Raw genomic sequence first — 16,780 nt, 5'->3', positions numbered from 1 at the left:
CAATGCTTATAGCTGGACTCATGCCCCTCAGAACCTGGCACGCACTGGGGGCAGTGAAAGGGCTCAGACACCCCCAGAGAAACAAGGCATATTCATATGAGGGGGGACTCAGCCCCCCTGGAGGGGCAGGAGCCCCCCATATGTTGGCACAGACATGGGAAGGGAGAATGTGGGATTGACAGGTGCCCCTGCCCCTAGTCTACCCCAGTCCTCGTGCCACTCAAATCCACGTCCTACTTCCCAATGTCCCACCCCCTCCACTCAGGAATACCCATGATGCAAAGCAACTGTAACAGAACTACACCATCACCCTTGCAGGTCTTGTTGTAGGGGGTATGGCCAAGGAAACAGAAGACATTGCCAAAGTGCCACTGTATTCCAGCTATCTTCAGATGCTGAAATAGTCCTTTGGGGGCAGGGACAGCTATGTTTAAGTTACAGCAGCTGTGAATATGCTCCAAATTCTGCCAGGCAAACTGGTCACCAGTTTTTCTAAAAGATATGTTTTTAGTTCACAAAGGAACTATTTCAGGGAAATGCTATTGTCTGTGTTCTATAGGATGATCATAATGGTCCCCTCTGTTCTTGGAATCTATGAGGTCAGAAGGGATCACTGTGCTCGTGCAGGAGGTGAAACTAGATGATCACAGCAACTCCTGTTTGAACTACAGCAGATCTTTTAGAAAACCTCTAATCTGAATTGTAAAATTGCCAGTGACTGAGAATCTACCATAACCCTGGGTAAATTGCTCCCATGCTCAATTACCCTCACTGCCTTTATTAGCAGTCTGAATTTGTCTAGCTTCAATATCCACACACTGGATCTTGTTATACCTTTGTGTACTACACAAAAGAGCCCATTATCAAATATATGTTCCCCATCTGGGTACTTAGGACTGTGATCAAGTCAGCCCTTAACCTGCCCTTGGTTACACTTAAATGATTGAGCTCTTGGACTGTACCACTATAAGACATGTTTTCCAATACTGTAAATAAGGCATACATTTTTTGACAGCCGTGGTAAGTAACCACTGGAACACTTTACCAAAGGCTGTGGAACATTCTCTCTCCATCACCGGCAATTTTTCAATCAAGACTGGATGTTTTTCTAAAAGATCCGCTCTAAGAATTATTTGGGGGAAATTTTATGGCCTGTGGCACACAGGAAATCTGACAAGATGATCTCAGTGGTCCCTTCTCAGGCTGAAATATATGAATCATTCTCAAGGCTCTGCTCTGAATCCTCTCCAATTTATCAACATCCTTCTTGAATTGTGGATGCCTGAACTGGGCTGCACCAGTATCAAGTATAGAGGTAATATAATTTCTCAACTCCAATTCTGTCATAAACAGATAGTTAAGGGTTAATGCTTCTTTTACCTGTAAAGGGTTAAGAAGCTCAGTAAACCTGGCTGACACCTGACCAGAGGACCAATAAGGGGACAAGATACTTTCAAATCTTGGTGGAGGGAAGTCTTTGTTTGTGCTCTTTGTTTTAGGCGTTGTTCACTCTTGGGACTAAGAGGGACCAGACGTCCATCCAGGCTCTCCAAATCTTTCTGAATCAGTGTCTCATGTTTCAAAATTGTAAGTAATAGCCAGGCAAGGCAGATTAGTCTTATTTTTTTTTCTCAACCTGTAAATGTCCTTTTTTTGCTGAGAGGATTTTACCTCTGCTTGCTGTAACTTTGAACCTAAGGCTAGAGGGCGTTCCTCTGGGCTATACGAATTTGATTACCCTGCAAAGTATTTTCCATACTGATTTTACAGAGATTATTTTTACCTTTCTTCTTTAATTAAAAGCTTTCTTTTTAAGAACCTGATTGATTTTTACTTGTTTTAAGATCCAAGGGGATTGGATCTGGACTCACCAGGGATTGATGGGGGAAAGGAGAGGATATGGTTAATTTCTCCTTGTTTTAAGATCCAAGGGGTTTGGATCTGAGTTCACCAGGGAATTGGTGAAGTCCCTCAAGGCCACCCAGGGAGGGGAGAGTTTTGGGGGGACAGGAAGTGCGCCAGACACTAAAATTTCTGGATGGTGGCAGAGTTACCAGATCTAAGCTAGTAAATAAGCTTAGAAGTGTCCATGCAGGTCCCTACATTTGTACCCTAAAGTTCAGAGTGGGGAAGGAACCTTGACAAACTCGATATTCCCATTTATGAAAAATCCAGAACATACGAAATGGCGAGGATTGGCATTACAATCTGTACTGTTTTGTGTGCATGTGTGTCTGGGGTCTGACATATATGAAAAAAATGTGAAATTGCCAGTAGGGAGGTGTCACATCAGAGAGTAACAGAGCTCTCATGACCGCTTAAGAACACAGAGCTCATTTCTCGGCAATATAGTAAAATTTAATCTTTATATGATGGGATATCCACAATAGAGTCATAGATTCTAGGACTGGAAGGGACCTCAAGAGGTCATCGAGTCCAGTCCCCTGCCCCCATGGCAGGACCAAATATTGTCTAAACCATCCCGGATAGACATTTATCTAACCTACTCTTAAATATCTCCAGAGATGGAGATTCCTCAACCTCCCTAGGCAATTTATTCCAGTGTTTAACCACCCTGACAGTTAGGAACTTTATAGTAATTCTCTTCTCTCCTCTGTATTTCAACTTTTTGGTAAACTATTAGTGTAGATAAGCCCCTTCTAATGGAAAGCAAAGCCAGCTGTCTGCAAACAGTTCATGAAACATGCTGTTTCACTGACTGAAGGGCTGTACTTTACAAATTTAAGTCAGTTTTAGGACAAAAAGGTTCATTCCATTTCACTGGCATGCATCACCATAAGTTTCTTTAAGAAACCTGAACAAAAGATACACTGCATATCAATCTTCTGGAAAAGGATTGTTTTGATTATCTGTGAATAGCCTGTCAGGTATTCCACATCCCTATTCCTCTATTTTCAATGACAGCTTTCAGAGTGAATTTATCCACCTGAATTTTATTATCATCTCACCCAGAAAGAGATGCTACTTTGATGATGGTTATCAAAATAAGAAAAGACAATCACATAAAAGAACTGTTTTATATCTGAGGCCAGCAAAGGTAAACACAATAAATAATTGGGCTTTTTATGCTGTGTAGATTTAATATAAGTAGCCTAGTTCAGAGAAAATAAAATGATAAATCATCGCTTTTATGATGTTAATAAATAAAATAGATGAGAATACTTTGTTAGGATGGCATATAGCCCTCATCCTCCTACACACATGCAAAGACCACTAAAATAAAGTTTGCTTTGTTCTTTTTACATAATACGATTTTTTAAACAGCAATATGCTATGGTGTAAATTTCATACGATTTCAGGCTTGTATCATATGTAAGGAATGATCGTCTATCCATTACTAGGGTTCTGTTTTTTTAGGGCATTATTTTAGTGTTTTACTTGTTTGCTGCTGCTGGGGTTTCTTTATTTGGTTTTATCAATCAAATTTGGAGTTTTTATGATCCATAAAGTTCCACCTTGTAAGAAAAAACAAGAATTCTGGGTCGAGGGGGTGAGTTTAAGCAGTTCTTTATCTCTATCGACAATCCATTCTTTGTGCCAAACAAGGTAGAGCTGATTTATGAGTTTAGAAAGTCCACATGAAGCTTTTCATTAAGTAGCCAGTAATTCTGGAAATGTATATTCTGAGAGAATATCTATCTGTAATTTGACAATATCCTTAAAACATAGTTAAAATCAAAGGGGATTACAAAACGATATTCAACAAAACTCTCAAAGTTCTAAAGGAAATATCTGACAAACAATTTTCTAGCAGTTCAGAGCAGTCTACTTCAAATAATCAAGGAAGGAATTTGTTTGTCAAAATACAGAGGGAGAGGATTAAAGTTTCACGTATTCCATTTCTAGCCAAAAGCTTTTGAGGTTAAAATTCAGAATCCAGGTTCAGTCAGAGAGAAAGAGTCCTTGCAGTCAGAAAAGGAAGTGATTAATTCTCACGTGACCTGAGAGATGAAAATCATGGAAGACAGGCTTCCCAAGAAAGAGTGCTGATGACACCATGAAACGATGGATTTGAACAACTTTATATTCCTCGTTATGGAAAAGCTAGTAGACTTCTCATAGTTAAGGCTGTAGCCCAGTTCCTATTATAAGCCCTCTATTTTTCACTCCCCTCTAAAATTTGCAAATAAAGCCTTACAGGGTTGAAAATCAGGAAAGTGATTCTGGAGCAAATGTAAAACTTTTCTATCAAGTTTCATGCAAATTGAATGAGAGGGTCCTGAACTATGGATCTCCCATAACTGATTGGCATTCTGTTTGCAAGTTCTTATACCTTTATGTGCTCACTCTTAACTTAAAAAGTACATGGGGTACAGGCAAAAACACATCAGTGAACTCCACTGGATCAGGATTATGCTCTTCATTGGTTTTGGGAGCACCCAAGTACAGAAAATAAAAGATTTGGAGTTCTTTTCTGGAACATTAGCTCCAATTAACCATCTTCAGAGTGCTGCAATATAAGGAGGGTTATTACTGCCTGCTAATGATCCTCACCAAGTTCATCAGCCAGAGAAACTGCAATCAAGGGTAGAGCTGATATTGCATCCCTTGAGAGTGCTTTAGAGAGAGCCCCTCATCCATTGTAGACATGGGCAAAATGGAACCACCAACATTGCTTTCAATATCAAAATATCCTTTGGTCTATGTGAAGGAGCACCAGACTCAGAGCAAGGAGACCATGGAGGCAAATTCATTTGACTTGAATGGGCCCCCACAGATTTACACTCACTGAGGATCTAGTCCCATTAGCCCACTATTACTCATAATTCTATGCAGTTTACAAGCTGCCTTCTTGAGGAAGACTTACCCCTACTTTAGGGAGAAGCAAAGAGTCTCCCATCTCACAAATGAACAACAGAGGGTGGACAATGACACACATGTGTAGCTGGAATAAAACTGACATCTCTAACATGGAAGGTGAAAATCTCATCCATATAGCCACATGGTCATTCAAGAATAATAGACAAAATCTATTTGCTTAGGGATAATGGAAGGATGACAAATGGGAATGAGGATATGGAGGTAGATATTACCACATCTGCGGTAGAAGCCAAACTTGAACAGCTTAATGGGACAAAATCAGAGGGCCCAGATAATCTTCACTCAACAATATTAAAGGAACTGGCACATGAAATTGCAAGCCCATTAGCAAGAATTTTTAATGAATTGGTAAACTCGGGGGTTGTACCTATGACTGGAGAATTGCTAACATAGTTCCTATTTTAAAGAAAGGGAAAAAAAGTGATCGGAGTAACTATAGGTCTGTTAGTTTGACATCTGTAGTATGTAAGGTCTTGGAAAAAATTTGGAAGGAGAAAGTAGTTAAGGATATTGAGGTCAATGGTAATTGGGACAAAGTACAACATGGTTTTACAAAAGGTAGATCGTGCCAAACCAACCTGATCTCCTTCTTTGAGAAGGTAACAGATTATTTAGACAAAGGAAATGCAGTAGATTTAATTTACCTCGATTTCAGTAAGGCATTTGACACGGTTCCACATGAGGAATCATTAGTTAAATTGGAAAAGATGGGGATCAATATGAAAATTGAAAGGTGGATAAGGAACTGGTTAAAGGGGAGACTATAACGGGTCGTACTGAAGGGTGAACTGTCAGGCTGGAAGGAGGTTACTAGTGGAGTTCCTCAGGGATCAGTTTGGGGACCAATCTTATTTAACCTTTTTATTACTGACCTTGACACAAAAAGCAGGAATGTGCTAATAAAGTTTGCGGATGACACAAAGCTGGGAGGTATTGCTAACACAGAGAAGGACCGGGATATCATACAGGAAGATCTGGATGACCTTGTAAACTGGAGTAATAGTAATAGGATGAAATTTAATAGTGAAAAGTGCAAGGTCATGCATTTAGGGATTAATAATAAGAATTTTACTTATAAATTGGGGACACGTCAGTTGGAAGTAACAGAGGAGGAGAAGGACCTTGGAGTATTGGTTGATCACAGGATGACTATGAGCCGCCAATGTGATATGGCCGTTAAAAAAGCTAATGCAGTTTTAGGATGCATCAGGCGAGGTATTTCCAGCAAAGATAAGGAGGTGTTAGTACCGTTATATAAGGCACTGGTGAGACCTCATCTAGAATACTGTGTGCAGTTCTGGTCTCCCATGTTTAAGAAGGATGAATTCAAACTGGAACAGGTTCAGAGACGGGCTACTAGGATGATCCAAGGAATGGAAAACCTGTCCTATGAAAGGAGACTCAAAAAGCTTGGCTTGTTTAGCCTAACCAAAAGAAGGTTGAGGGGGGATATGCTTGCTCTTTATAAATATATCAGAGGGATTAATATTAGGGAGGGAGAAGAATTATTTAAGATTAGTACCAATGTGGACGCAAGAACAAATGGGTATAAACTGGACACTAGGAAGTTTAGACTCGAAATTAGACAAAGGTTTCTAACCATTAGAGGAGTGAAGTTCTGGAACAGCCTTCCAAGGGGTTTAGTGAGGGCAAAAGACATATCTGGCTTTAAGACTAAGCTTGATACATTTATGGAAGGGATGGTATGATGGGATAGCCTAATTTTGGCAATTAATTTTGGCCATTGATCTTTGATTATCAGCAGATAAGTATGCCCAGTGGTCTGTGATGGGATGGGATCTGAGTTACTGCAGAGAATTCTTTCCTGAGTGCTGGCTGGTGAGTCTTGCCCACATGCTTACGGTTTAGCTGATTGCCATTTTTGGGGTCGGGAAGGAATTTTCCTCCAGAGAAGATTGGCAGAGGCCCTGGAGGTTTTTCGCCTTCCTCTGCAGCGTGGGGCATGGGTCACTTGCTGGAGGATTCTCTGCAGCTTGAGGTCTTCAAATCACCATTTGAAGACTTCAATAACTCAGACATAGGTTAGGGGTTTGTTATAGAAGTGGATGGGTAGGATACTGTGGCCTGCTTTGTGCAGGAGGTCAGACTAGATGATCATAATGGTCCCTTCTGACCTTAAAGTCTATGAGTCTATGCTTTGTTATGCTGTCTGCAAATATGATTATTCTTGCATAACCCATTCTCACAAAGCACTTTGAGGCCAACAGCTATAAGTAAAGGAAAAGTATAATTAAAAAATAAATATCACCTAGGAGTCCTAATTCCTCTGCCCACTAGATACTACTCCCTTCCAAAAACTATTAGTAAAACCCAAGAATCTTAATAGCCAGCAATCTATGGCTGCCTAACAAATAGTTGAAACTGAAGTTCTGTGTATTCCAGCAGGAAGAGCTCTGCAGGAAGAAAAAGAATGGTTTTACAGTTAAGTCACTGATTGGAATCCAGGAGACATGGGTTCTGTACTTGGCTATATTATAGACTTACTATTTGATGCAATTAAAACAGAATTTTCAGAGGCTACCACTAACTGTGTGTTACCACTAACTGTGTGTTCTTTATTTTCTGGGTACACAAACTTCATACACTAAGGGTTTGATTTTCAGAAACACTAAGCACTCAGCAACAACTGAAAGCTATGGGTGAACACCTTGAAAAATTAGGCTCTAGGTGTGTCAAGTTAGGTCTCCAACTATAAAGGCACCCTAATTAATGGACACTTTTGAATATTTTGTCCACAAACCTGTCCATAACTCAGTTCTCCATGTGTAAAATGGAGATAATACCTCCATTTCTCATAGGGATGTTGTGGAGATATTTTCATTAATGTTTATGAGGAGCTCAGATACCATATTAATGAACACCACAGAAAAGCCCAAGAATAAAGGATTTGAGTTGTGTGCAGTAAATAAGGCATGAAGCCACACATTGAATTAATAAAAAAGAAACACTAAATCAAGTAAGCATTTGAGCACTGGCACCTGAGGTACCATGCATTGCCCACCCTATGCAGTGAATGAAATAGGGGTCCTTGTGGAACTAATAATATGTGTCAAATATCTGAAGTGTAGCCGTGTTAGTCTGTATCCACAAAAACAATGTGGAGTTCAGTGGCACCTTAAGACTAACAGATTTATTTGGGCATAAGCTTTTGAGGGTAGAAAACCCACTTCTTCAGATGTTTTTTACCCATGAAAGCTTATGCCCAAATAAATCTGTTCGTCTTTAAGGTGCCACTGGACTCCACGTTATTTTAATAAAATGTGATCCTGTAAGTAAAGGCTACCTCATAGTACATATGCAGAAAATGACAGAATTAACACTGCATGCACTATATAATTGAATGGTCATTTTTCCTGACAAAAATGATACTACAAGCTTAAAATATAACAAAACTTAAACACCAAAACTGCTAAATGTACAGTTAAGTGTCCTTAGCTACTCATGCTAAACATGATACTTTAATTCCCCAAATTCAAATCTTGGAAAAACAGGAAATGCAAAGTTAAGGTTCTCCCACGTAAACCATTAAAAGAAAATTAGAGTTACAATACCCCCCCCACACACACACATACACAAATACTGGAACAACAGGAAATGTAGAGTTAAGGTGACATGGCACACAGTTCAACCACAAACTTTAACTCTGTTCTTGTATGGATAGAAAGAGAAACTAAGAACATTACAACACTTTATCTATGTCCAACAAAAATCTACTACTTTCTCTGTGCCCACCACTACTCCAAATCAGGACTCCCATTCATACATTAAAACAGGACCCTCAACATGGTCTGACAGTGAGCAATTTCTACTCGTTGACAGAAATCACAGTGGTCACACTGAGCCTTTCCCTCATTACTTACTAGTTGCACAATCACAATTAAAGAGTCTAATAATGAATTACAGCACATCTTTAAATTACTTTTCTACAGTTCACGCATGTGACCAAAGGAAAATATTCCCCACTTCTAAAGAATGATGCAACAAGCTGCTGGCTTCCAAATCAGAGGTGGGGATGAGTGGTTGTGATGTGGGGCAATATCACCTTAACTCTGCAATTACCAGTTTTGATACATTTGTGGTGGGGGAGGGGTTGTACACAGCCCTTATAAGGAAAGCGATGGACAGGTGCTGGCCTTCAGACAAATTCCCTTGCTGAGGATATTACACAGTGTAAGGGAGTGGGATACGGGTCCCCATCAAGAGAGAGGTGACAGCTGGCAATCTGAGACCTAATGTGGCACTCCTGGAGGGGGCCCTGGAGCAGAGTGTTACAGATGCTATTACTCCAAAACTGTGACAGATGGCATCCTGGTCATTCTGTCAGTTAACCCAATGGGATATATAAAACCTGCTGATTTTATGTGGCAAAAAGGGTGAGATCACAAAGACAAATCAGTGAGTCTATATGCATTTTAAAGGCTAAGCTATTAATGAGGCAGAGGTCCTTGTGCAAGGCCAAATTAATTTAGCATCTCACGAAGGGGGACACCTAGATCTCACCGAAATTGTTACTACTGTATTATGTCTAGAGCAATACATGCACTCCCTGTCTGTGCAGGAAGGCAGTTGCCACTGCCACACATTTTGTGAACACTCAGAACACTGATGCTAGCCAAAAAGACAATATACACAACTAATAGTACAGTTCTCTTATTACAAATCTGTTCAACTTTATGACAGTCTACTGCAGACAGGAGGCTCCTGGGCAGCCCTTCATTTGGGTAAAATCTGGGTGTCTGACCTAGTTCTGCGGAGAAACAAAAAGAACCCATGTAACACCACTTTTTGGAACATAAGGCTCTGGTAACCACCTCTCTTCTACTCCTTCAATTTCCTGGTCACCCACCTACTTTTTATGTCTCCCACTTTCCCATGCCTGAGTCTCTCGAAATACTCTCTTTCCCTGCTTTCTTTCTCCTAATATCATGTCTCCTCTCCCTCATGCTCTCTATATACTCTCCAGCTTAGGTTCTATCATGTGAAAAACAGGAGGAGCCGGAAGCAAACATCCTGGAAACAATGACAGATGGCAGCAATCTTTACTAAAGTTAAATGTTTACAAGTAGAATGACCAGACAGCAAATGTGAAAAATTGGGACGGGGGCTGGGAGTAATAGGAGCCTATATAAGAAAAAGACCCAAATATTGGGACTGTCCCTATAAAATCGGGACATCTGGTCACCCTATTTACAAGGCAGTTGCTCCTGAAATTATGAAGTATTTTAAACAAAATCTGAAATCACAAGATTGGTGATAAAACCACAAGAACTAGCTACTCTGCCTCTACAACTACATGAGAAGGGGGCAGGGCTTCTTAGGCTGCTTGAGGAGAGGAAGGAGCTTGTTTTGTGACAGCAAAAGCCAGAACTTGTCTCCATGGGCAGATGGTAAGACTTGCAATATAACAGGCGCAGCAGGACTTGTCTCCAGGGTGAGGGTACAGAGCTCACAATATAACAGACAGGGTGAGGTTTGTATCCATGGGGAAGGGGACAGGCTTGTCATATAACAGGATGGAGACTCTCCCAGACTAGGAGGAGGAGGGGTTTGCTATGTAACAGAGAGAGGGCGGGGCTCATCTCCATGGAGCCAAAGTTTATTATGTAACAGGTGGAGGAGTGGATGTCTCGCCACAAGGAGAAAAGCTTTCTATGTGACAGGGAGTGTGGTGAGATAAGGCACCTGGAACCTGCAGAACCCAGGAAAGAAGATGACACTGCTGCTGTCCTGCCTCCTACTGCTTCTTATTCCACCTGTGCTTGCTCAGCACCTTGGAGTCATCAGAGTCATTCCAGAGAAGGGAGGGGATTACTGCTTCCTCTTCCCTTCTCACTGGGTGCAATCACTGCAGGATAAGAGTGGCAAAAACAAATGGCTTCAGCCACATCAGGACCTAACTTACTCAGCCTTGTGTTGTCTTCCTTCCTCCTTTGGCGAGGAGGATGGTGGTGGGGGGGGACTCAGCACTAGAATCGCCTCAGTGAGGAAGGGTAACTGCAACTTCTTTGAGAACGGCAGACTCCAGAGAATAAATGGAACACAAGTGCTATTAATCCTTGGTGGAGATGCGCCAATATCCCTCACAGGAGGCAGTGGACTGGGCCACAACTGGGGTCACTGTGAGGAAAGCATTACTCCTGTAAATCTGCTCAATGACATGGACATAATATATTTATTCTTCAAACACTTGGGCAGGCTCTTGAGATACAATATGGGGCTCATGTTCATCCTTGCCGTAGGCACAGTCGTCACTGGAGGCTACTGGGCAGGAAACATAGAGAAGAAAAGGCAGCAAGACATGAAGTGCAGATGCAAAAATGAAGAAGATTTTGATGATGTAACAATTGACCCTGATGTCCTCTTTATCTGTGCAAGTGTAGTAATGTCCTCCTTCATGCTGCTTGCTCTCTACTGCTTCTACGATAACTTAGTGGATATAATGATAGGATTTTTTAGCCTATATGCATCCATTGGGCTTTACAGTTGTTTGTCTCCCTCTGTGAACAAACTCCCATTTGGAGAATACAAACTCAATTTACCATATTTTCACAATGGTCCACAAGTTAGGACATTGTTCCTAGCAGGATTTTCTGTCTCCATCACTATCACATGGATGATCTTCAGAAATGAGGATCAGTGGGCCTGGGTCCTGCAAGACTTTTTAGGAATCTCTATCTGCCTTTATGTTCTAAAAACAATCCGCATGCCTACCTTGAAGAACTGCAGTTTGTTTCTAGCCGCTCTTTTGGTCTATGATGTGTTTTTCGTATTTATCACTCCTTTTCTAACCAAGTCTGGGAAGAGCATAATGGAAGTGGCAGCTCTCGGACCATCTGACACTGTCAGTCATGAAAAGATCCCTTTTTTGTTGAAGGTTCCAATATTATCCTCTGCATCAACCTTTAATGACAGCCCCTTTACTATCCTCGGCCTTGGTGACATTGTAATTCCTGGTTTCCTGGTAGCCTACTGCCACAGATTTGATATTCAGGTGCACTCCTCCAGAGTCTATTTTGTAGCTTCTACCATAGCTTATAGCTATGGCCTCCTGGTGACCTTTGTAGTGTCAGCATTAATGCAAACGGGTCAGCCAGCTCTCCTCTACTTGGTGCCCTTTACGCTTACCACTAGCCTGATTGTTGCTCTTCTGCGCAAAGAACTCACAATTTTTTGGACAGGCAGTGGTTTTACAGAGGACTTATCTTGTCCTTCCTCAGGGATCAGCTATCCAGATACCCTAAGAGATTCAAATACAAAAGTGTGTCAACAAGAAAGGGAAGAAAAACTGATCAATTTCACATTCAATGAAGAATGGCTAGATAACTCCATTGTAGTGACAGAAGAATTGACCGATTTCAACATAGACGTTGAACAGAACTCAGACTCCATGCTATGTAAAGAAGAACCAGTCAATCAACATGATGGTGAGCATAAGGGAGAAATTCTCAAAGCAGAGAAGAATGAGTCAGACTCTGTGATAGAGGAAAAAGCTCCACAAACATACCCAGAAAATGTCAACATGTAATTATGATGCTGGTTTTGCAATCACTGAAGAGTCTGCCTCGAAAATGGATCAAAAATGCAAGAACATTCAATCTCAGTGCAGTAATAAACCTATAACATGTAAATCATCTTTGTAAACTGCAGTGCTTTAACGTGTTCTGATATGTGCATGCGACTATTTTGACTAGACATCTGTACCATTTTGTTGTTGTTATCCTAGAAAGGTACAAAGATTTTTTTCAAGTCATTTTATTAATGTTATTTAAAAAGAAAAGGATAACCACTTTTACATAACTAATTCTAGGTAATAATGATGTCAACATAAATGAACACATGGAAATAAAGAACTCGTACAACAGTATAATGTATAACAATTAAAACAGGAGTCAATTAATGAAATGATAAAAAACACAACTATAAAGTAAAAACAAAAGGAAACAAGGCTACCCAGGATAATACAAAAGAGCTTAGGATACAATGTAAAAGATTTTCTTCAAGGTCTAAAAGTTTTCATACTGCCACGAATGACCCAGTCCTTTGTTTTCCATGTAAGAGTTCACTATTCAAATCCCAGACTCATCTCTCCCCATCCAAATGTTACACCAATATATAAAATATCTGAAGATCCATTTTAGTAAACTGGAAGTCTAAACTTTCAGGGAAGGTTCAGCTGAATATTTTATTTATATTTAGGCATTTCAGTTATGACTATCAGCATAGTAACTGTGCCTCACAAACATTAATGAAAATATACCCTACCTGAGGTTATGGGCTTCATGAATAATCAATAGATGAAGTTCTGTATCCTCTATTATGCAGGTCAGACTAAATAATCATAATGGCCCTAAAATCTATGAATAATCCATACTAATTCCATTTTATAGGTGGGGAAAATGGAGGCCTTGAATAATTTTCCCAAGATCATACAGGGAATCTACTGCATTGCTGGGAAGAGAATCCAGCTGTCCATACTCCCAGTTTCTGTGCTTTAACCATAAAATCATCCATCCTCCCAGCACAAAGGGCATAGAGCAGAAAAGTGAATTTGGTCCAATGCACTGAAAAACCCTCTCTCCTCAAGCTAAAGATACTGCAGAACTCTGCATGTATCTTCCTCAAGAAAGCCTGGGAAGCATCCAGATGTGACAGATACCGCTACCCAAAAGATTATACAACATCATTGTTCACCAAACAGGTACTTAATAAAAGTTTTGTGAATAAACAAAGGATTGTACAAGTCTGCACAATTTTAAGCCAAGGAACTAACTGCTAAAACAAGACACTGTAAATCAAGTATGTTATTTTATTATTTTCCCATAGTACAACATTTGCATTTGTAAGACCTAGGAGTAAATGTAGAAGAACTCTGATTGGAAGAAGGGATGGTAACAGATATAATCGTAGTATAAACTCTTTTAATTTCCACAGTACTCCACAATCAGGTTCCTCCACCACAAAAACAAGCACAGTTGATACTAATTTTTCCTCTTGTGAGCAATTATCATCAGAGTCTTTAAAAACTGAAATACACCATGGAGACTACCATCCCATGTCTACACTCAGAAAACCAAGCTTTTGTGAAGGTGTGTTAGCTAACATCTTTTAAGTAACATACTGTGTTAAACAACTTAGCACTCAGGGTAGACAGGAACAAGCTATGTTTTGAAATGTGGGTAGATTCGTATGCTGGGTTAAACACAACCGGCTAACACCTCTTTAAATACAACAATTGTCCTTGTCCAAGCTAAGAAAAAAATCTTGTTAGTTAAAGCATGTTAGAAAACACGTTAGTTAATACATTTTCTAACATGGCACATTTCCCTACTGTAGACTAGGACTTAGAGTTAGTTAAACTGCCACAACCAATATTTTGTTTCACGATTAAACAAACACCTCTATTCTCCACGGTTGTCAATGCAGCATCTTTCACCAGCACTAAATTTGTTGTTTTAAAAACAAAGAACCAGAATGAGAGTCAGCATATAATCCCCCAAACAGTCAGCAGACAGCAATAATTTCCAGCCACTGCTGACAGAGACAAGTTTTATACCTGTGAGTTAGAGGTAAAAAGCTGAATCAATTTTGAGTATACTATCCCATATATCCAACCTATATTTCAAGATACCATGCAGGCTATATAAAGGTGAGGTAATGGCCTTCCAATCCAAAACTGGATATAGCAGAAGTTTTTCCCAGCAATCCCCATGCAGAGTGAAGTCTAAATGTAGCCCTGATATAGAACAGGCATAATTCACAATGACTTCAGTGGGAACTGTACTTGTGAGATGAGTTTCGTCCTGTGTGCCTCAATCTTAGCCTATTGTTGTAGCAGGGTTATGTCTCCCTACACAAAAGATACCTGAGAAAATTGTCAAGGGTTTCTGCATTCAGGTACCTGTGTCCCTTGGGGAACAAGTGGCAGCTGAGAAAAATTCTCTTTTGAGAGAGGCGGAACATCTTGAAACAAGGTACTTGTAAGCACTAGAGTCTAATGACTAGGTAACTAGGGTTGAGGTGGCTACTTGTGTAAGAAGGTTCAACTCTGTTAACAATGAAGTTGAAAAAGCCATGATAAAAAGAGCAAACTGGAGAAGGCACAGGCTGCTTCAAAGTCCTGGTAAAGGGTCTTCAGTTAGCCTAGAGATACTGTACAGTAATCAGCTTTAGATGAAGATTCCGTGATCTCCGTAGAGTTGGGTAACACAGCCCATCCTACTTATTATATTAGCTCAAAAAAATACTGTGAAGCCAACAACTTCAAACCTTCCAATTGTGCAGCTTTCATTTGATAGACTACTAATTTTCACACTTTCTTATGGTTTCCTTACCTCCTGTCCTGAAAGGTAATATGCTGCTAGAAGACCACCAATGAAGCGAATATTGACTTCAAAAACAGACACCTCTGAATTCTGGGAAGAGAGGAAAAAGTAAATGTTTAAAAAGCTTCTCTATACAACAATCAAGGTATCAGAAGAAACTGTTATCATTAGGGTAGGCATAGATACAAATCCAAATTCACACAAGGACTTGTAGTTTGCCAATATTTGGATTCACAAGGACAGCCCACTGGCAAATCTTCATGACAACAACCACCACAGCCTGTCTGCAACTCCCTCCTCCTGGCCAGAATCCCTCTCCAATATTCCTTCAAAAGTGCCAGCATACCCACCTACAGCCCACCCCCATTGTCCTATGTGCCTCCTCCCACTCTTTTGCCTTGAGCTTCCATAATTCATTTTCAGTATCTGTAGAATAATAATAACCATGAATAGGTACTTGACATCCCCCTAAAAATGGAATTGTCCCATCTCACTTCAGGATTCCAAATACAATGTATAATTTTTAGACCCAAATTATGGGAGAAAATCCTTGCCGTTCCTCCGCTCACCCTTGTTTTCTGTGAGAGAGCTGCACAGAAACATATGACCAACTGGGAATTCTGGGACAATGTTATCTGATTACAAAAATCTTATCACTTCAGTATTAATGAAATTCTCATAATGTACCAACAATGTTAAAATATATACCTAATGCATATTACATTTAAGTTCTAAAAAATCCACAATGAAATTAAATTTGCCCCAGGAGTTAAGATTTTTCTAAAGGTAATTAAGCCAAAGGTCTGGAAGGTAGGCCATACTCATTCTTGCTGTCCTAAATCATGAAATATCTCATTCTCCCTGCCTCCTATTGTTATTTTATGGGCACCACCGGTGCACAGAAGTAGGCAAAGAGAAACCTTACTGAACTCCCTGTGCAAGAAAAACACTGAAGGAAAAAAAAAAAAACACCTGACATAATAAAAGGTGTCAAAGGACAGCCAGATAAGCTCAGGATTAGAGGGTAGCAGGAAAATGGCCACATCTGTAGATTTATGTAGCATAAAAAGACATTTGTGACATCTTCACAAATCTCTGTTTAGATCCCCTCCCCCGCAAATCCCTACATTAAAATGGATTAAAGGTTGAGAGTACATATCAGTAACATAAAGGTAAAAACATATAAGATCTTGCAATAATCCCCCAAACAATTCTATGCATGCAATAACCATACAATTATAATTAGTGAATAATAGTATTTGTATTCCAGCATTAAACTGATCTTTAAAGACATTTTAATGGACACCGTGTTGTCGTCACAAAGTGGAGTTAAGGTTGCTTGGGTGCCCTAACTGTTCATTTCCATAATTTAACACATTTGATATCTTTTAAGCTTAACTTTCTGAACTTCCTGATTTAGAGATAATTGATTTAGGGATAATTACAACCCTCCTGCAGTTTTTTTAACTTTGTATTACTGACATGTACACTCAACCTTAACTCCTTATTAATTTAGTTTCTGTCTGAGAATTTCCTAGATTTTTAAAATTATTAAAAATTGAATACATGAACACTGAATAAAGGTATGCCTACAC

The 16,780-nt window shown here is 39.9% G+C and overlaps 2 protein-coding genes across 2 annotated transcripts in view; one reads left to right on the top strand and one right to left on the bottom strand.

Moving 5' to 3' along the window:
- The window catches only part of MAN1A2 (mannosidase alpha class 1A member 2), a 310,617-nt gene that overhangs the window by 124,460 nt on the left and 169,377 nt on the right, over positions 1-16,780 (bottom strand). Inside the window, exon 5 of the mRNA XM_050921239.1 lies at positions 15,195-15,275. Within this exon, the coding sequence (XP_050777196.1) occupies positions 15,195-15,275 (81 nt within the window). The remainder of the gene's footprint in view (positions 1-15,194; positions 15,276-16,780) is intronic.
- LOC127033328 (signal peptide peptidase-like 2B) lies at positions 10,574-12,388 on the top strand. The gene has a single exon (XM_050921344.1). It carries the CDS (start codon positions 10,574-10,576, stop codon positions 12,386-12,388), a length of 1,815 nt encoding a protein of 604 aa, XP_050777301.1.

The sequence above is a fragment of the Gopherus flavomarginatus genome, chromosome 1 (genome assembly GCF_025201925.1).
Source record: "Gopherus flavomarginatus isolate rGopFla2 chromosome 1, rGopFla2.mat.asm, whole genome shotgun sequence".
NCBI lineage: Eukaryota > Metazoa > Chordata > Testudines > Testudinidae > Gopherus > Gopherus flavomarginatus.
This window is presented reverse-complemented; position numbering and strand designations above follow the sequence as displayed.

Bases quoted from the DNA above. Each gene is read 5' to 3' on its own strand.
- LOC127033328 (XM_050921344.1), top strand. From the start codon at position 10,574: ATGACACTGCTGCTGTCCTGCCTCCTACTGCTTCTTATTCCACCTGTG.